Below are 20,597 nucleotides of genomic sequence, written 5' to 3'. Positions count from 1 at the left end.
AGTGGAAGTTTGAATTTAAAGTGACTGGTGTCTTCAATGTTGCAGGATGCTTTCAGCGCGCAATGTCAGATAAAGCGCCCTTTAATGCACTTTGAAACCCTAAGCAATAAATATTCTCACATAGACTCTAATAGAGTAAAATTGCTATTTCTGCAAGGCTATAAAAAAAAATCCACAGAAATGAAGCAGTCATTCCAACATAAATGCAGATGAGTTGTGTTTACTTACCCGAAAAAAGTAATCTTGTCTTATGAATGGAAATGTCTCCAGAACTGCTGGTCGGTCACTCGGTGTTGTCTGCTGCTAATTTCCTCTCCATTTGCGTGCGCAACGAGGAGTCTTTCTGCACAGCAGTGAAGCGCTCGCTCTCTCTCTCTCTCTCTCTCTCTCTCTCTCTCTCTCTCACTCTCGCCCTCTCTCTCTCTCTCTCTCTCTCTCTCTCTCTCTCTCTCTCTCACACACACACACACACACATACACACACACCTCCCCTTCACCGATTGCCTCCATCCAGATGTGTCATGCGCTGCCGAGCATCTCAACTCACCAAACTGATTATGAAAAGCATGGCCGCACTCACTGCATGATAATCCAGATTAAGTATCCTGCAGCCCCAACATGCGCACACGCACGCACGCGCGCGCACATTCAGAATATAAACGCTTAATTGTACAAAACATGTTAAGGGCTAAAGTTGAGCCTGAGGGTTAAGTAGCATATTGTTTTAATTATTTTAACACGTTTCACATTATTTTGATGATTTGTTGATATTTAACTACCCTTCATATTAATATTTAACCACCATTAATTAACTACCAGTCATACAATATAATGGCATTTATAATTCTCCAGCACTTTCTCCATATTGTCTCTCCATTATAATATGTCTAACAGAAGGGAGTCAGACAGAGCTCAAAATGAAAAGTTGAATACAAACTAAGATATCCACCATTAAAAAACAAAAAATGACACCCACTCTCCCATACTTTCCACTGCTGGCATTAAAGTTAAGCACATTATGGGTTAGTATTGAAGTTAGGAGCCATCTAAAGATAGATAGATATTTGCTTCTAAAAAAAAAAAAGTTTTCTGATCATAGAATCATTTACGTTTTTTAAATGTTGCCAGATGAATTTCAAGCAATTATTCTTTCCAAAATAGATTTATAGCATTTTGGAATTAAACACTTAAAATGTTCTCAAGGCAATAGAATCTCTCTGTCACTCTCCCTCTCCCTCTCTCTCACTCTCTCCCTCCCCCCCCTACTGTTCTCCATCTTGGCCTACATACAAACACCCTGGAAGCCCTAGAAATGACAATATGAGGAACGGGGCAGAGTAGTGTGCAGGCTGCAGCTGGGGTGAGCCACAATAACCCCCATCCATCACTGACCGAGGGAAGTGTTCCTGAGCAGGCTGGCTGGCTTACTGACTGAATAACTGACTGACTGACTGACTGACTGACTGACTGGGTGACTGTGAACTGGTTAACTGGTGCTCAGCCTTTTTTGGCCCGCAGCCCCCAAAAACCAAAGCCAGGCTTGTTCAAGACCCCGCACTGCAGGCTTAAATGTGCAGTTAGGTGAACATTTTACACAAACTGATGATTTATATTTCCCCTTTTCTGACTTATTTACTTGAGGAATTACTAGAAGAAGAACCAGTGCAGCAAACATTCATTATTTCAAGAGTGAAAAGGCATTAATTGTAAACATGAAAATCATGATAATATATGTAGCCTAAGAGACATATATTTCCCTTTACATACATTATTGCAAAATTAGATATCCAATGTTGGAAAAAGGTTATGCCTACTCTTACAAAATCATTATTTGCACAAAAACGGCAACACTTTTACAGACTGGATCCTCTCTATTTCACAGATATTGGATGATAAACTTCAATTAATGACTTTTCCCCACCAAAACAGATATATAACATTTTGGAACAGAGTTTTTTTTGTTTGTTTTGTGATCACTTATCGATTCCCAAACCCAGTTCCCAGTTTGAGAACCACTGAACTAGAAAACACTATTGCTCTGTCAGTATTATGCAATCAGTACTGTGTGTGAGAGAGAAGCATTGCCTATAGCTCATATATGAGGATCTATTATTAATACTGCTCTGGCATATCCTAATCCTCTAATTATAGGTAGCTACATGCTATAGCTGGTAGCTCTTCAGTTGATTAGTGATCTCAGTTCCACTTCCTGGGAGGAGATCTCTTCTTATTAATGAATAGGAAAATTTACATCTGCATTAAATTAGACATGTTATGTAACTAATGAGGTATGGAATAGCACCTAATTTATATGCATATATGCATTTGAAAGTATGGAAGTAGCATAGTTTCCCTTTTTTTCAGATAATAATACCTCTTCATATTCTTATAAAGAGGAATAATTCTCTTAATTCCATTATCGTAATAAATCTCCAGAGACTCCTCCACTCCTGTATATTACTTTAATAGCTCATTTACATAAGAATACAATCCAGACAGCATTTGCATGAACTATATTTAGAAAGTAGATATGGAAGGCCTGCTGTTTAACATATTTAGCTGGCATATGGTATTATGATAATTACACAGCTATTACTATGACACATGGGATTGTGAAATTAAATGAGCACTGGGGCTCGGGGGGGTTTATTGCCTCTGGTAACCCTACCTCATCCTCTGTGCGTGCGTGTGTGAATGTGAGTGACTGTGTACATGTGCACCCCCTCCCCCCCAACCCTCCTCCAAACCCCCCCCCCCCCCACAACTCACACACACATACCTTGCCATCTGTTGACACATGCAGCTGTTCAAAAATAGCCCTCTACCAGAAGCTTCGCTGAGTGGCCTACAGATAGGCAGATAGGCTCTTAGTGTGTCACAGTGAGTGTGTGTGTCTCTACCATGTGTTCGGACCATGTCTGCTACCGACTGTCTCCTCTGAAGAAAACACTGCAAGAGGAAACTAAACTTTCAGTGGGTTTGTATCTTTGCCTTTTTGTCGCTTTTTTTGACAGCTGTCCTACACTAACTCCTTAGCTTTCTCCTTGGAGCTTAACACAGCCTGACAGGCCCTGCAGAAAACTAGCTGAAACTCAACCGTTTTCGAGAAATGGAGCCCTTGTCTGACCAATTTATGGAGTTCCACCCCATCCATGGCACCAACGTGAGGCTGGACCACTCAGGAACCCAGGCCACCCGGGTGGAGAGCTTCGCCAACGGGGTGTGTTTCAGCAAACACCCCCTGAACCCCGGGGAGATCTTCCTAGTAGAGATCGAGGATAAGGAGCTGGGCTGGTGCGGCCACCTGCGGGTCGGCCTGACCGCCCAGGACCCCAGGAACCTGGAGGTGGTTCCCGAGTATTCCCTACCGGACCTGATGGACCTGGGCGACAGCTGGGTCTTCGCCATCACTCGCAACCACAACAAGATCATAGAGGAACTGGGCGCTGGAGCGGAGGGGGGCGAAGGAGCTGGAGAGGAAGGGGGACAGAGGCTCGGGCGGGGGGAGGAACAAGATGGAGCTGGAGGTCAGGGAGACGGAGGCGGTGGCGACAACACCAACAGCAAACCCAAGACTTTCTTCACGGACTCTCACCTGTACATCGAGAACTTTCGGATCCCCAGAGACAAGCTGGTGGGTCGGAGCCGGCCCGGGCGCTTCAGCCACATTTTGGACGACTTGTATAAGACCAACGCCCTGCCGCCTACGGCCCGACGCAGCCGGATAGGAGTGCTGTACGTGCCTAAGGGGCAAGGCTTGGCCGACATGCACATCGTCATCAACGGGGAGGACATGGGAGCTTCTGCGAAGGGGATCCCCGCCGTCCAGCCTCTGTACGCCGTGGTGGACGTCTTCGCTGCCACCAAGTGTGTCCGCGTTGTCCAGGTGGAGTACGGATGTAAGTGTCCAAATGCATGAAGCTGTCAAATTCTTCTGTTATAAGAGCAAGGCAAACAAATAAAAGGTGATGCATGAGTCTCTGTCAAACGTCAATTCATACTCTCTCTCTTTGTCTTACTCTTTCTCTCTCGCTCCAGTTTCCTCCTTGCAGACTTTATGTAGGAAGGCCATCCAGAAGCACATAGTCCACAGGATGGCCATTGACTGGTTGGAGCTGCCAGAAAGACTCAAACACCTCTGCAAATATGAGTAGTGATGGCTGGACCTGCAGTGAACAGAAACAACGTCTTTTATGAACTCTCTCGCCATTTTTAAAAAAAAACAGGTTATTTATTTTCGTAGTGGAACTCTGTTTCAGTCCGAAGACTTGATTATTAAATAGATTTTACAGTAAAACTGAAAGTGTTAACATTTTTGACAATGCCATGCACTCCTAACACCTTAAAACTGACACAATTTACCAGAGATGACATCTGCAAACTAAAATAAATTCAGTCTCTCTGTTTTTGTCTGGGTCTTTCCACATCTATCCTCTCTCCTCACATTCTGTGACATCACTCATCATCACTAACTCACTTTCAAGAAACTTTAAAGGAGTTTTTGGCCATCAGTCACCTGACATCAAAATCATCCACGTGGCCTCGGTAATTCACTAATTCACTAACTCCATGCTAACACTTTAGCATACACTATGTTGCGTGATGGCAGGCTACTAGCATTGTCTCACAAGTGATAATATGAAAGCTTGTGGCAGCTCTAAAGCTAAATTCTGAGTAATCTTAAATTGTACGTGGCTACTTCTGGTAGTTTTGTGTAGGAGATTGGTTAAATTTACACTAAATATAATGTAAGGGATAAAGTATAGCGAGATAGTCATTATTGCAAAATGAGAGAAACAAAATATTGGTTTAAAATTATTTTAAGTACGTTAAGTAGCTAACATACAATTTTATGACCAAATCTAGCATGCTAATGTTTTTTTGGCACAAGGTGCTGCAAGTTAACAAGAAAATCGACCATACTCAGATATGACAAGATGCTAAATAGTGGTCTGTGATGTGAAACAATTTGCATTGATTGGCCAATCAGAATTGAGTAGGCCTACTCAACAAAGCAATGTGGGCCTAATTAATAAAAATGAATGTAGGCTAGGCTACTCTTTTGAACTATCAGGACTACTTTCCCTTTTTCCATGGGAAGTGAAGGAAGTAAGGAAAAATCATTATGCAGCGGATGATATAGTTGCTCAACTGAAATAGTTCAAAAATAAACCAGACTTCATCAGCTAAATTGAGTTAATGCAATTTCATTTTTAAAATGTATGAATCGTAACCCTAACCTTAAACCATGTAATAAAAAACACACATAACGTTTTATTACTAAATCATCAGTCATCTTATTTGTAGGCTGATCACTCATAGTGAATGCCAAAGTGTTGGCATAAAGCAGCTACCAGGGCCTCATGGATGATTACAGTGTCATCAATTAACATCAATTCTCATCAATTAACGGGCCAGTATCCCAGAACCTCGATGTGTTCTTTACAGTAAACGCTCCCAGTTCTGTACGGAGCCTCCTCTCTGCTCTTGTCACGCACTGACACCTAGTGTTAATGTGAGTCTGAGCAGTGGGCGGAGCTTAAATCAGCAGCCAGCCTCACCTCACACACACAGACAGCTGCACGATCCGGTTACCTGGCACTGTCATCTGAGGAAATAGCACACCAGATTAAGTCTTATTTTCATCTGAACTGCTCATTACAGTCACCGCAGCATGTCGTTTTGCCAGTTTATTGGCGGCGAGATCTACAAGGATCATTTCAAGCCAGGTGAGGAGGCGGTGGATGTTATTATGGCTCTGAGAGGCAGTGATGTAACCTGCCTTCAGTCAGGATTATCTAGGATACAGTAGCCTACCGTTTCATGTTTATTTTACTCTCTACTAATATTAGGTTCCGCCTTGCATAAGCGTTTCATCCACCAGGCTAGACTGGTTTGTTTAATAAATATTCTCCCAGGAAAATGATCATTGAAATAAAAAAATAATTTGTTTCCCGTATTGTGTAACAATACAGTGAGGTGCACCAGTGTAGGGAAGGCCACAATGTCACTACACTTTATTACTGTTGCTTTTTAAGGTGTAGAGTAGCCTACTCAGATGACCTATGTGGTAATTTAACGCGTCAATTTTTCCATTCTCACAATCCGTTATAATTTACTTTTTAAAATGAGAATGTCTTACTTTTATTTTTCTTTCATGTTGTTTCATATTTGTTAGGGCAAATTTTAACAAAAGGTAGAAAACAAAAGAGGTAGAAAATCTCGCGGCATCTCGTGCAGACAAGCTAAAAAAAAAAGATGCTATTTAAGTCTGCTTGATATAAATGAGACTGGTTTACTGCTCTAAAAACAGCAATGGCCTGTTTCTGAAGTGGGTGACCCCAAAGTACTCCAATGAATTATTGTAATAAAGAGTAACTTTGTAACGTAACTAATTACTTTTTAAGTCGAGTCTCATCTTGTTTATTTATATATCCCTATATCACAGTCTCAAAGGGCTTGACATACCATCATATAGGTAAGATAAGTAACGCAGTATAGTAACTATTTAAAAGTAGGCTGTCTTTCCCCAACGCTGCAGGTATGTATGTGTGCTCCAGCTGCAGCCACCCCCTGTTCTCCAGCCGGTCCAAGTTCCCCCACTCCTCCCCCTGGCCGGCCTTCACCGACACCATCAGACCAGACAGCGTCACCAAGATGATGGAGACTCTCACTGCCTTCAAGGTCCGATGGCCCAATTCACCAAAAATCCACTAAAATATAAATCCAGCATCACTGCTTACAAGCTGATGAGTCTTCAAAGCCCTGAATCCTATTTTTTTTTTTTCTACTACAGCTTAAATTCCCCCACAGGGATCAATAACATTTCATCTTATTGTATCTTACATGGCATATGTTATGACATCCAGTCTACCAGATTCAAAGAAAGCTTTTATTGGCATGAATCAAGTAATACTGAGTGTTGCCAAAGCATATTACTATAGCACAGGATAAAATAAGGTACAATACAGATGAATATGGTCCAATAAAGGCTTCAAATTCAGTAATTATAGGAACTTCTTTTTTTGTTCATATGATAAATATGATTATATGCAATGCTCTGGACAATACATAGACAATTTAGTCAGTAATTATCATCCCTGAGATTATAACACAATGAAACATCTGGCAGCAAGTAACAGTGTTTATATACAGTACATTGTTTGTTATATTATTATATGAGTGTGAATGTGTGGCGGTGGTGTGTGTCCTCAGGTCCTGTGTGGGAAGTGTGGCAGCGGGCTGGGCCATGAGTTTGTGAACGACGGGCCGGAGGAGGGACTCTCACGTTTCTGAATATTCAGCCACTCGCTTAAGTTTGTCTCCAATAAAGGTGAGACAACCACAGGCATGAATCCTGGACTGAATCCTGTTAGTGCAACTCTATTAGAATATCATGTTAGTCTAGGGCCTAAGCCTTAGGTCTTTTGGGGCGAGTAGACAAAAGTCTTCTTTTGTTTTTTACTTCTGTGATTATGAGTGTTCTACAGTTTTGTAATAATACATGGTACAAGTGTTTGTCCACTACTTTAAAGTCAAAACTGCCCCACCAAATAAAAATTTGCTCAAAGATTATAGCCAATCGCTTGAGAAACTCTATGAATCATAATAACATATTAAGGCTGGCCAACAACATCATCTCTGACCCCAACCACATCCTGAACAGTGAATACAAATTGTTACCATCAAATCGGAAATATAGGGTTCCACGATTTAGTAGGGTTAGACTGAAGCACTCTTTTGTACGCCAGTCAATCGTAAAATTAAATATGGACCTTAATCCCAGATCAAATGTACGTTGAAGGGCCTTGAATATTGTCCTTTGTGATTGTAATGATATGTTGAATGTATGTATCTTTGTGTCCTGTCTTAATTTTTGTCTTTTCTGTGATGTTGCAAATGGAGCTGCTGTGATGCAAGAAAAATTTTAGACTGGATCTGACAATAAAGTATTATCATCATCATCATCATCATCATCATCATCATCATCATCTAAACTTAATCTATGTCTATGAAACTGGTTGTTAGCTTAAAAAATCTTTGTCTCTTTTCCAGTTTTGTCTCAAACTACTAATAATCCCCAAAGCATGACAAATATGTCTTTGTGAAAGGTGCTGTAACTGACTCTGAAACTCATTCTGTTTGATAGAAAAGTATAGATTGAATTCACGAGGAGTCAATTTATGGGTTTCTTGTAATGCTTGTAATTCATAACTGTAAAGAGATATCAAGTTGGTGTTCCTGGCTTATGCACAATAGGCACTATACAGTGTATACAGCAAGTTTCATTAGATTCTGAGTGTCCAGTTCTAAGTTGCACAGCCTTATGAGCCCCTTTCCTCATCAATCAAAAGTATTTTTAGTGCCCTCATAACGTTTGCGCTGTCACTTTGTCCACTGATTCAACCAATTTTGCAGGAAACTATTTTTATACAACCATCCATTTCTTAAAGGGGACACTTCACAGATTTAGGAAATCATGTTTTAGTCCCTACTGATGCAATATAAATGTATACATCATTTTTATTAGTTGACTGATTTCTGTTACATATAATTAACATTGAATTAATGGTTTCCCGTCTGACTTTACATGACTGCAGAGTACCAGTATGGGTTTTTCTCTATTGTCTCTGTCCCAGAAAAGGAGGACAAGCAGTAAAGAGCGAGATCGGGGTTCAAACCAGCTGCTGCAGCCCAGTGAGCGGACCGGTCAGTTGGTGACGTGGACGGGGAAAAGGCCTGAGAGGGACGTCCTGTCCGCCGAAGAGTCTCTGACCAGCCTGCAACACAGGGACATGATCATATCTTCAGTATTTCCTTTGCAAATATTTAAACCGGCACATTCCTTGAATACCTCATGTTTAAATACATACTAAGTTCCATTGATATAGCATGAAATCCTTACTTTTATCTCACACACTAAAATGTATCAGCAGACGCATGTCGTTTTAGCTAGATATGAAAGTTTTAGCTAGATATGAAACTGAAAATGTGTTATTATGAGATATAGAAAGTTGCATTTACAGTTAAAAAAAACTTTATTTTCATGTCATGTAATTTTCAGTAAGCAAGTAGTTACCAGTTATTTCTCCTATCTTTTTACTATCCATTTAACTTTAGATTATGGCAAACTAACAATTCCTCAGCATTGCAGCTGACGTTTTCTTGCCTTTGAAACTTGTCTTTAGCTTTCCCAAAGGTAAACTCAACCATGTTATCTATGCACTAGAAGAAGTCTACATGTCTAGACCGCTCTTGAAAAAATGAAAAATTTTAATATTTTTAATGTGAGAGCATTCAACTGCAAAGAAACTGCACCAGTTGTATGGATGAAGCACTTGTTTCTGGCTCTCTTTCTGTCTTTTCTCCATGTACTGTAAGCTGGTTTACTTGAATCCATCAGCATAATTCCTCAATATCTTTCTCCTACTTATTAAGTCAGATATTTTTTGTGTCACATATTTTGTCTGTTTGTCTTTTTATTTGTTACTCCAGAAAAAAAATAAAATATAATTCTGTTTGTCAAAACTCAACATGTCAACAATTTAGTGGCTAAAAAGCTTGACATTTTGATTTGTCCTCCATAGTTACTGTATATTAGTGTGTCATATAAAAGAAACAATAAATTATAGTTTAATAGACTGTCTTGTCTGTTGTGATTCATTTTATTTGTGGAGAAAGTCATGAAGGTTCAGGCTTTAAAAGGGAGCTGGTTGTTATTCACAGATCAGCCAGTAGATGGAGTTATCATCCTGCTAAACGAGCAATGCCACAAGTTTAGTTTTATCTTTCACAGTAGTACTACAGCAGGTTTGCTGATTTGGCCTGTGGACTCAATATTCCCTTGCTTTCAATGGCTCTGTAAGCTGTTTTCTGCTATATGTTATATTCTTTTAAAATTGTGTCTGGTATTCTGTTTTTGTGTATGTGATATGTGTTCTTATGTTTTTAATTCTAGTTTTTATTATGAAGCATTTAACCTGGTTTTAAAAGGTGCTATATAAATAAAGTAAAGTAAATAGTGAGATGTGGCTTGTATCTGATATACTGCGCTTTTATTTGATCTATATCTTCTGACCGGTTTTATCGACTCATTAGTTCACCCTGCTGTCAGTATATGAGCCCATATTGTAACTGTAGAAGGCTGTCTGGTGCTCAAGAGCCACACATGCTCTTGCGTGACATGAACACAGCCTGTATGTGTTCGCTGTCCTGCATTAATTATGGATGCCGCCTGCTGCAGGAGCTACCAGGGGGCCGGGCGAGATCTGCGGCCCAGCTGCAAGCCATATTCTCTGGGCTCCGGTGGTTGGCAAAGACCCTGAGGTTGAGAGGAGTAGCCCGGCCCGCCAGGCTAGAGACTCAGGGCTATCATTACAGAGAGGAGTACACACACACACACACATGAGCAGAGAAAAATGTGTGTGCAAGTGAACACAAAGCCGTCTTCCTCTTGGACATCTCACACACACACACACACACACACACTCTACTACTCTCAAGTGAGTCTCGCACAAATGCGTTTTGTGTCCCACACACTTCCTGCACATTCAGTGTCAAATCACAACTAGCCGGCAGGACACATACACACACACACACACACACATGCCAAAACACACATATACACACACAAACACACACATATACTGCACTCTGCCCTGTGTTTTATTGGTCTCACCACAGACAAGTTAAGTTTGAAGCGTATTTTCTTTCAAAACATTACTTCTTGTAGTGTGCAATTACAAGAGTTCATCAAAACATTTGTAGATGTAGTTGAACTCTCAGTATCAACAATTTGAATATTCTGGAGCGCCACTCCAGATCCATTCCCCTTCACTTCCTCGTGTTGCCAATGGCATTCAGATGGACCTCAGCCTCACTGTGGCTGAACAGCCTGACCTTGCATTGAGGTTGTTATGGCTGAGTGAATTTCCTCTAGTGTTGTCTTGGCAGGCGTACGCTCAGCAGTTTACCCTTTTCACACAACGCTGTCCGTTTGGTGGATGTTTTTATCCAAAGTGCCTTGAAAAGTACTATAAGTGCACGCATTTTTAACATAGGTGGTCCCACTGCTGATCAAACCCACAAGCCTGGCAGTTCCCAGTACCCATGCTCTGCCCATCAAACTACACAGGGCCTGTTACATCAGACAAGCATAAAAGAAACACACACACACACACACACACACACACGCACGCACAGGGAGATGAAACTCTGATCTGTGTATCAGATAACTGAAGTGAAACTGTGATTAAAGGAAAAATGCAGCCTTGGATTTCAGGCAAATCTCAGGCAGCGGTAACCTCAAGGTTAGAGAAGCAGGCTTGTGATGAAATGGTTGTCAGTCCAAATCCCAGACCAGCTGGGAAGAACTGAAGTGATGTAAGATGTGAATGTGAAGAAGTCCTCTATACCTCAGTAACTTCTGTCAAGGTGGAAAAAGTGAATGTGAGCAAGGAACTTAAAGGAAAAATCCAACCTCGGATATTTTTTCTCTGTTAGATGCATAGTGTAATTTATTTTTTTGGTGTGCCTACTTTCCCTCAACCTGCCTTGTCTACTTCTACTTCAGTTGGTGATTTCCTACATTTCCCAGAATGCCTTTCGACAACCCCCAGAGAACGGGCCTGAATTTGTTCCATTTGGCTGTGGGTTATAAGTGTAGGTGGAGAGATTTCCCTGTTGAGAAAACGCGAAATCCCTGTACTCAAAACACATCATGTCTTGTTGCTGCATTGCATTCTGGTCTATTGAGGCTAATGTGGGTGGACAAATTGGTTGGATGGATTTCTTTTCATCTCTGTATGATTGTTGAACGTCTCTTGGTGCAAAATGGCGGCTCTAGAAAGAAGCCCTCGCTCGATCCACAGGAATACGAAAAATACACCACCAGACACGATTGTTCCAGTGTTTTAGGGTGGATTTTTCCTTTAAGACTGAGACGGTAAACAATGATAAGCCTTGCCATCAGCACCTTACAATTCGTGCACTCAGGAAAACGGAGTTCAAAGGAGAGTTTTGGCAGTTTCAGAGATGCGTGTGTGTCTCGACCACAAGGAAGTTAACCACCAAACTGGTTTGAACAGTGCGGCAGTTCAGAAAATGCTTCCTCCTGGGATTTTCGCACTGAACTAAGGGACAAACACATTACCTGTAATTTGCATTCTAATCACTGATGTTGCCTGTGTCTCATTTTCATTATTAGACGTCATGCTGGTTTTCATTTACCAAACTGTCTGCTAAACAAAAGTGCTTTCCCAGAGCGAGGTGAGTCGAGGACACCGGTTCTGCTCATGAACTGAAGCTGAATTTCCTCAAAGGGCAAAGGACAGCAGTCATGTAAAGCCGTGCTGTGCTGGACCTGGAAATCCTCCTCACTACATTAACCCAGATGTCCCGGGACACTGGGAGACGGAGTTAATGTTTGATTCAGTGGGGAAATGTCTTTATAAAGGCATGACAGAACTCAATTAGGCCTCAGCCACACACCATTAAAACAGGAAAGGGTATTCTCACAGGACGAGTGCATCTTCTGAAAGGTTGTTTCAGAGCCAGGGCAAACATTTGCATTGCACTGTTGCATTTGAGTACACCCAACCACACACACACACACACACACACACACACACACACACACACACACACACACACACACACACACACACACACACACACTCCCATTTTTGGGTGTTCAGGTGAATCTACTTCTAAATATGAACAGCGTAATTTCAAAAGGCGATATCCACTGCTCTAAAATGATTGATAGCAAACATGAAACCAAATTATGGTACTTTTTAAAAAATGGTTGACAAAACAAATACTTTTGCAGACTGGATAAACGTTATTTTAGAGAAATTGAGTGAAAAATTGCTTTTTTTCCAAAGTGGATATAGCCCTGAAGAATTTTTGAAACAGTCGTCTTCGTATATTTGGGGGTTTTGTAATTTCCTTGGGTTTCAGCTCATGCGGTCCAGATCAGATAAGATGATTATTCAAAATTGTCCCATCAGTCATCGCCGCCCTCCAGCCAAAAAACAGGTGTATGACATCATGGTTATTAGGGCACATTAGACCCGGTTACCCTGCCAAAACACACAAACACACACACACACACACAGACAATAGTTTTGTCATGGGACAGTGGAGCACTGTTCTCTAGATTTAGCCGTTAAAACACCGTTAAACGTTCGAAAGGAAATGCCTCTTCTCATAGGGGCTTTTCCACACCAGCATCATGGTATGCTGGTGGTATCCTGCCTGATGGGAGAGGCAGGCCAACCACTGTTTTAGGAGCAATACATCTGTCATGGCTAAACCTCAGGCAGCAGCGGTTACCTAGATGTTAGAAGAGCAGGCTTGTGATAAAAGGCTTGTCAGTTCAAATCCCACACCAGCTGGGAAGGAACTGGGTGGGAAATTGTGACTGTGTGAAGAAGTCCTCTCCCTCAGTAACGGCTGTCAAGGTGGAAAAAGTGAATGTGAGCGAGGAATTTAAAGGAAAAAATCCACCCTTGGATACTATTACACTTATAATACACAAACACACACACACACACACACAGAGGGAGATGGAACTGTGATCTGTGCATCAGATAACCGAAGTGAAACCTATAATTAAAGAAGAATTCTAACCTCAGATATTCTACTGTTAGATAGGTGATGTTCAGTGTATTCTATAAGTTATTTTGTGATTTAGGGCTGCAATTAACTTTTTTTATTGAACCCACTTTCCCTCAACCTGCCTTGTCTACTTCTATTCCAGTTAGTTATTTCCTACATTTCCCAGAATGCCTTTCGACAAACCCACAGAAAGGGAGCGTGAACGTGTCGCTTTCAAACCAAGGTGAGTGATGCAATTTTGCAGCAAAGAAATTAGATTTTGCTCACCTGATAGTTAGCATGGCTAGCTAGTTCATGAACACCGGGGGATGTCTGTGATTACCACTGCGCCCCTTACTCAAAACACAACCTGTCTTGTGGCTGCATTGCATTCTGGTCTCTCTCCTGCTCCTGTGGGTGGAGAAATTGGTCTCGCTCCTCTTCTACGATGGATTTCTCCCTGTATGATTGTTGAACGTCTCTTGGTGCAAAATGGCGGCTCTAGAAAGAAGCCCTAGCTCTTTGATTCTGAGGGACTGACACCAAAACCTGACGTTTACTGCTGATGTTTTAGATCTGTGAAATATTTTCTGCTATCGAACTCCATTGTAGCTGAGAAATATCTCGATGTGCATCATGTCATCTATGTCTTCAGGAATATGAAAAATACACCACCAAACAAGAAACTGGGCCCAGATATACAATAGAGCTGCAATGATTAATCGATTAGTTGTCAACTATTAAATTAATCGCCAACTATTTTGATAATCGATTAATCAGTTTGAGTAATTTTTTAAGAAAAATAAGTCAAAATTCTCTGATTCCAGCTTCTTAAATGTGAATATTTTCTGGTTTCTTTACTCCTCTATGACAGTAAACTGAATATCTTTTGGGTTGTGGACAAAACAAGACATTTGAGGACGTCATCTTGGGCTTTGGGAAACACTGGTCAACATTTTTCACCATTTTCTGACATTTTATAGACCAAACAACTAATCGATTAATCGAGAAAATAATCGACAGATTAATCGACAATGAAAATAATCGTTAGTTGCAGCCCTAATATACAAGATACATCACCAATAGATGTTTATTAAGTGTTAAAGTGCTTGAAGGTGGATTTTTCCTTTAAAAGAGCAGGAGTCCTCAGTCAGTATACAAGCCCACAGGCAGCTGACCTGTCAGTACAACAGGAGTCAGTCAACATCTGGGCTGAGTTACGCTCCGCTCTCCGTCTTCTAGATGCAAAGTGAATCTCTTCCATCCATCTTTCTGTCCTGACGTCTGTTGCCTATATGGACCGCAGCGCCCCGGTGCACCAGGCGTGTTGTGTGTGTGTTTGTGTGTGTGTGTGTGTGTGTGTGTGTGTCCCCTGTGACTCCGGCATCACCGAGGTCCCAGTGGACCCCACGCATGCGTCGCCATACATCATACTCTATGATCCAGAGCATTGAGCCGCTGTTCAATAGCAGTCAGTTAACAGGCGGCGGGGACAGAGAGGACAGAGAGGTATCGACACCTTTCAGCTCCGGATGGGATTGGAGTTAGAAAGCAGCAAGGGACTTGGTGACTTACTGCTTTTGTTTTCTAGACGTGTTTACGGCTCTAACACTCCACTGTATTTCAGTCTGTATACATGTCATATATGAGTATACTGTATAGACATAGACATAAAGGTATGTTATACCCTCTTATGTTGTGCAGGGGAATGTTATAATATAATTTCACTATATTGCTAGGTGCTGGCACTTCAAACATACATCAAAATTATTTTTCAAAACGGCCGCAGAAGTAGTTCTCGGTCCAGGGAGCTACAGCTAATAGCAATGGAGGAAAAAGGTTCAGGACGGCACCTTGATCCCATCAACACTGCCATCCTGAACCTTTTTCCTAAAGGCAGTAAAGTACGGTGGCCGAGAGAGCTCAACGCACTGCAACGTAAGAAAAGACATGCAAACAGACAAAACACAAGCAAATTTAGAAAACATCTTCATCAATTTGACAACACATGCGCTGCCAATACACACAACACAACCAAATACAGAAACACGCTGCAAGTAGCACAGACGACAACGGATCTGTTTCCGGGGGACACAAAAAAGTGATGAACCCGGCTGGGACACGCTCGTTGTTCAATGAATCATGCGATCACGATGTTAAAATAAACCAAAAAAAACCCATACATTTTAGCTCATTTTCCAACACCACTGACGAGTAGCCGACTTCAATAACTTAAAAAGTCACAAAGCATTGAACAACAAGCCTGTGTCCCAGCCGGGTTCATCACTTTTTTGTGTCCCCTGGAAACAGATCCGTTGTCGTCTGTGCTACTTGCAGCGTGTTTCTGTATTTGGTTGTGTTGTGTGTATTTGCAGCACATATGTTGTCAAATTGATGAAGATGTTTTCTTAATTTGCTTGTGTTTTGTCTGTTTGCATGTCTTTTCTTAAGTTGCAGTGCGTTGAGCTCTCTCGGCCACCGTAGTAAAGGCTAGTAAAGGCATCTAAGAAACAAATCTATAATGAATTGTATGGTGTCTGTATTCTGTATGTTTGTAAAGAAGAAAGATGTTAGGCAAGCCTTAACAGAACACTTCCGCCTTTGGAATACAGGAATAGATATGATTTTGCATCTTTATTGCAAGTTGATGGCAGCAGGTACAGGTCCCACATGCTTTAAAACTAAACCCAGGTCTCAAAGCAACATGAATTTGCACAATCATCACTGTCTGATTTGTCTTCTGTTGGGACAGATTTCTGTTTGGCATGACTGTCTCGTCCCTGGAGGATGACAGCACTGGTGACTGTGAGTAAACAGCGGCTCTGAGCGCTGTCTCACTGCGTTATCTTCAGCCTGACGGCAGATAACAGCCAAACACATCAAAGCTCGGCGCTCCCTGGGCCGCAGCGACGCACGCTCCAAAACTATTTAATCAGGACCTTTTCTCTTGGCCTCTGCTGCAGAGCTGGAACTGTGATATGCTCTGAAAGCAGATATTGGTCCATGTGTGTGTGTGTGTGTGTGTGTGTGTGTGTGTCTAGGGTTGGGGGGGCATGTTTGTTTAGGCTGCCTCTCTGTTTCACTGGGTCAGGCTCAGGCTCATAGAGGTATAATTCTGCGGTCAGGCTGTTGAATCTGTCCGCTTCTTGCTAGTTTTCTAACTTTTCCTGAGGCTCCCTCTGCTCCACGCTCCATTGGCTTCTGCTACTTGGCTCTGCTCCCTGCTTAAGTTGTCAAATAATGGAAAAGAAGGCCGTTAGGCACGTTGATCAAGCGTTAACATTGAGCATAAAAGCTACTCAAGTCCTCTTCTCCCAGCTCATGCATTCACACAAGCAGCATGACAGAGACCAGCGCTAACATTAGTCATTTTTATTTTGTCCTCGGGTTCTGCAAGCATCTATCAGATGGTCTACCGCTGCGGTGCGTCTCTGTATTTATGGCCGTGTCCGGCTTCTGATATATCATCCTCCTCTGTGGAATTCCTTGCAGAGAGAAGAAGCGACCAGGATGATTATAGGCCAGTTTTTTATTGCATGAATGACATCATGACTGTAGATCATGGAATCCTATGGTTTTGGAAATCCTCTATACACAACGCCGTAAATCGGACAGTAGCTGTAGCGTGCGATCCAAAATTCTTAGCTAAATGTTTGGATTTGATGCAGAGGAAAATGTAAGGTCAACGAAGGGATGCCTGCGTACACACACACACACACACACACACACACACACACACTCTGCGAGTAGAGTGGAGTGGAATAAGTAAGCCAGTGCACATGCGGCTGTAATCAGCAGGTTTTACGGGTGGTCTTATTACCTTGAATTACACCTGTCAGATAACCTACCAAAGAAGAAGCTGATTGCTCACTGCTGTGGAGTGCAGCAGAGATCGGCTGATAGCTCAGTTGGCATTACGTCACCCGTCGCTTCATTCCTGTGAGTGTTTCTTGACCGTATGAAGACCAAACTTCTATTTATCTCACTTCACTCGCCTAAGATTTACAGTCCAGAGGGAGATTTGAAGCTTTGAATGCCACCATTTGAAATAAGTGACACCTGCTCTTGCAGATAGACACAATTACATCAAAACAAACTGTCACTGTTGAGTGAAAACCCCGTAACTCCAATTCTGGCGATTTTGGGGTCGATATAAATACTTGGGTTTTCTCACAGCAACACACAGCAGACCTGCCAGACAGATTTAAATAAATAAATAGCAGCAGCAGTCAACATTTCAATACAAAGTTAAAACAATCAGTCAATAAAACACTCTATAGGCTACAGATCTGTGCAAAAGTTAGGCACCCTAGATTCTTTTATATAAATTTAGTCTGTGATGTTTATTTGTTTTCTGCATTAGTGTGTCAGTAGACTGCTCTTTATAGTAAATGTTTTGATATTTAGAAACTTTTCATTTCATTATTTTTGAAAGCATCTTCACTTCACAGAATTTTTTTTTTATATGTGCCTAAGACTTTTGCACTGTACTGTGTATCTTGAAGCTTTTAAAAATGCAGATTGAAGTAGCTACAATTTTCATGTTTTAGCTTAATTTGAAGGATTACATGCTCCTCTATGGGTAGAGGAAATTGTACAACCCGTTTGGTTTATGAAGCCTTTTCAAAACCAAATGGATGACCTAAAAAATGCACAGTGGTCAAGCTGAAAACAAGGCTGCTTTTCTTACTGTCTGAAAAATTGACGTTCTGGAGATACAAGGTTTTCACCCGACAACAGCGAAATTATAGTACTTTTTTTTTTAGGGTTAAAGGAGTCTTAAATCCTTGTTTTGAAAAATGTACAATACTTTTACAGACTTGATTTTCTATATTTAAGAGATGTAGGATGATCGACTTCAGGTAATGATTCTGTTTTTCGTGTTTTGAACTTTGAGCTTGTATTTTGTTGTGCAGCAGAAACACATTCCTGGACAACCCCTCCTCCGCTTGAATGTAACATTTCGTCTCAGCCGCTTTGTTTGCTCCATCTCACAGCAACACAGATGTCAGATGTTAAGAGATCAGCAGATTTCTGCCCGTGTTGTTGTGTCTGGATCCCAGCGCTGCACGGCCCACCTGGAGCCTTATCTCCCCCTGCATCCTCACTCCTGGGGCTGAAGGACGAGTTCAAAACACTGACAGCGTGCTGGCTGGTCAGCGAGCTGTCACCACTGATCAGCGAATTAGGAATAAGCATTTAATTTCAGCTCATTATAGATTTTCCCCAATCCTATTACACAGAGCGTAAGCTTTACAATGACCCAACCGGCAATCATGGTCAAAATATTTGTTTTAGTGCAAAACCAGAATGTTTCCACTCAACAGAATCCATCTGAACTTCATTTATTCTCTCCAAGCTTTTTCCCAACCGAGGGGCTTTTCTCCTCGACAGTTTACACAGAGTCAAGAAGCATCAAGTAAAAAAAAAAAAAAATCAGCGCAAGAAGTAAACACAGCGCTGCCATCGCTCTCTTTGAAGGACCTACAGAGACGCAGCCAGCGGGGTTTTATTGGAGACAATGGCGACCGTCTAACCACAATGCACTGCAGTAAAAGTCCCAAATAGGACGGACACAGACGGGGCGTCAGGTTGGGTTTCAGACAGGCAGCTGCTCTCACCTTTTTCCCCACTAATGACTCGTCTTCAGACTGATAAACAGTTTTTATTATTAACCTCGAAATTCCCACATGTGTCGCTCCTGTGCAGGCATGCCCGCCACTTTACATGCCTTCTTTATCCTCGATTGAAAACATTTTTTTGAGCAGCGAGCTAGTAGCCACACCCATGTGATAATGTACAGTGCTGTCTTGCCCTATACTTACCCAGCCAGCCGCAGAGCTCTGCCCTGCAGTTATGGCTGAGAGAGCGCTGCTGCCACCGGCTTTCACACAACACACAGACGCACAGTGCAGACTGTATGGACTCTCCTATTGGTCGGTGTGTATGCTTTGTTTGTGTGGATAAGTTTGAGTTTGTTGGTGTTGCCTTGTTTACTTGCTATTCAGAACTGCTTGGAAAATTTAAAGTGGTAATCTGCAAGATCTTTATTTATTTTTTTATTATTTTGTCTCCGTCTTTGCTGCTCAGCGCTCATTGCTGTGGTGTTTCTGCACTGCTCTTCCCACAGATCACCTGTCAATCAAACAGTGTGGGCGGGGACTGTGACGTCTTTCTCTTTGGATTTTCTGTTGAGGCAGTTTGAGTTTCTCTAGGTGGCGCTCTTTTCTTTGTCTGTTCAGCCATGGTGGCTATCGCTGCTCATGCTAACTACCCAGTTCTTCTTCTGTTTATTACCAATCTCTGAACCCATCGTCTATCGGTCTGACGACGATTAGACTCTGGGGGTGACGGCCAATATTTTGGGCATCCGGGCCAAGACTTCCTCTTCTGTGCGCTGGTCATTGTTTACAGTCTGATTAGCAACTTGAGACGCGAGAATGGAGTTGGAGTTGAGTACAAAACACAAACATCGATACTTTTTGTAGGTGTTTTAGGTCCAGACGACATTTCGGCTAATCTCTATAAACAGATATCTGCATATGAGATGTCGTCTCTCAACTCCAACTCCATTCTCGCGTCTCAAGTTGCTAATCGGACTGTAAACAATGACCAGCACACAGAAGAGGAAGTGTTGGCCCGGATGTCCGCTGGCTCCACCGGAAACGCCGAAATATTGGCCGTCGCCCCCAGAGTCTAATCGTTGTCAGACCGATAGACGATGGGTTCTGAGATTGGTTTATTACAAACAAATCGCTGCTGCTGCTGCTGGAAATGTAAAACGCATCACTTCCTTTGCAGAGTGACACCCAGTGTCCTACCAGACACTGGGTGTTTAAAACAGACATTTATTTATGTGAAAATGTTGCTGATTTTTACTTTAAAGTCACAAGAAAACAGCATTTTGTTGGTGTCTTGCTTCCATAATTTGACATATTTCCAGCTGAAGCAGGATGTTGGCGTGAGACTTAAAGACTGTTCAGAAGTGGCGGATTGCA

General features: G+C 41.9%; 1 protein-coding gene and 1 pseudogene across 1 annotated transcript; both read left to right on the top strand.

The window, feature by feature from the left end:
* Positions 1–3,109: 3,109 nt before the first annotated feature.
* LOC139639933 (neuralized-like protein 2) lies at positions 3,110–4,154 on the top strand. The gene is made up of 2 exons (XM_071514094.1): positions 3,110–3,899; positions 4,039–4,154. The coding sequence occupies exons 1-2, from the start codon at positions 3,110–3,112 to the stop codon at positions 4,152–4,154; spliced, it is 906 nt and encodes a 301-aa protein (XP_071370195.1).
* A 1,441-nt stretch (positions 4,155–5,595) lies between these two features.
* On the top strand, positions 5,596–9,476 carry LOC139639906 (methionine-R-sulfoxide reductase B1-A-like; annotated as a pseudogene).
* The last annotated feature ends 11,121 nt before the right edge of the window (positions 9,477–20,597 follow it).

This window comes from Centroberyx affinis, unplaced genomic scaffold (genome assembly GCF_046629955.1).
Source record: "Centroberyx affinis isolate AG114_WGS23_722 - 3 ecotype Tasmania unplaced genomic scaffold, CSIRO-AGI_Caff_v1 ptg000283l_1, whole genome shotgun sequence".
In the NCBI taxonomy this organism is placed as follows: domain Eukaryota; kingdom Metazoa; phylum Chordata; class Actinopteri; order Beryciformes; family Berycidae; genus Centroberyx; species Centroberyx affinis.
Note: the sequence above shows the minus strand (reverse complement) of the source record. Positions and strands in the feature narration are given on the sequence as shown.

Coding starts and splice junctions, on each gene's coding strand:
- LOC139639933 (XM_071514094.1), top strand. CDS start 3,110: ATGGAGCCCTTGTCTGACCAATTTATGGAGTTCCACCCCATCCATGGC. Junction 3,900..4,038: donor TGTCCAGGTGGAGTACGGAT/GTAAGTGTCCAA, acceptor CTCTCGCTCCAG/TTTCCTCCTTGCAGACTTTA.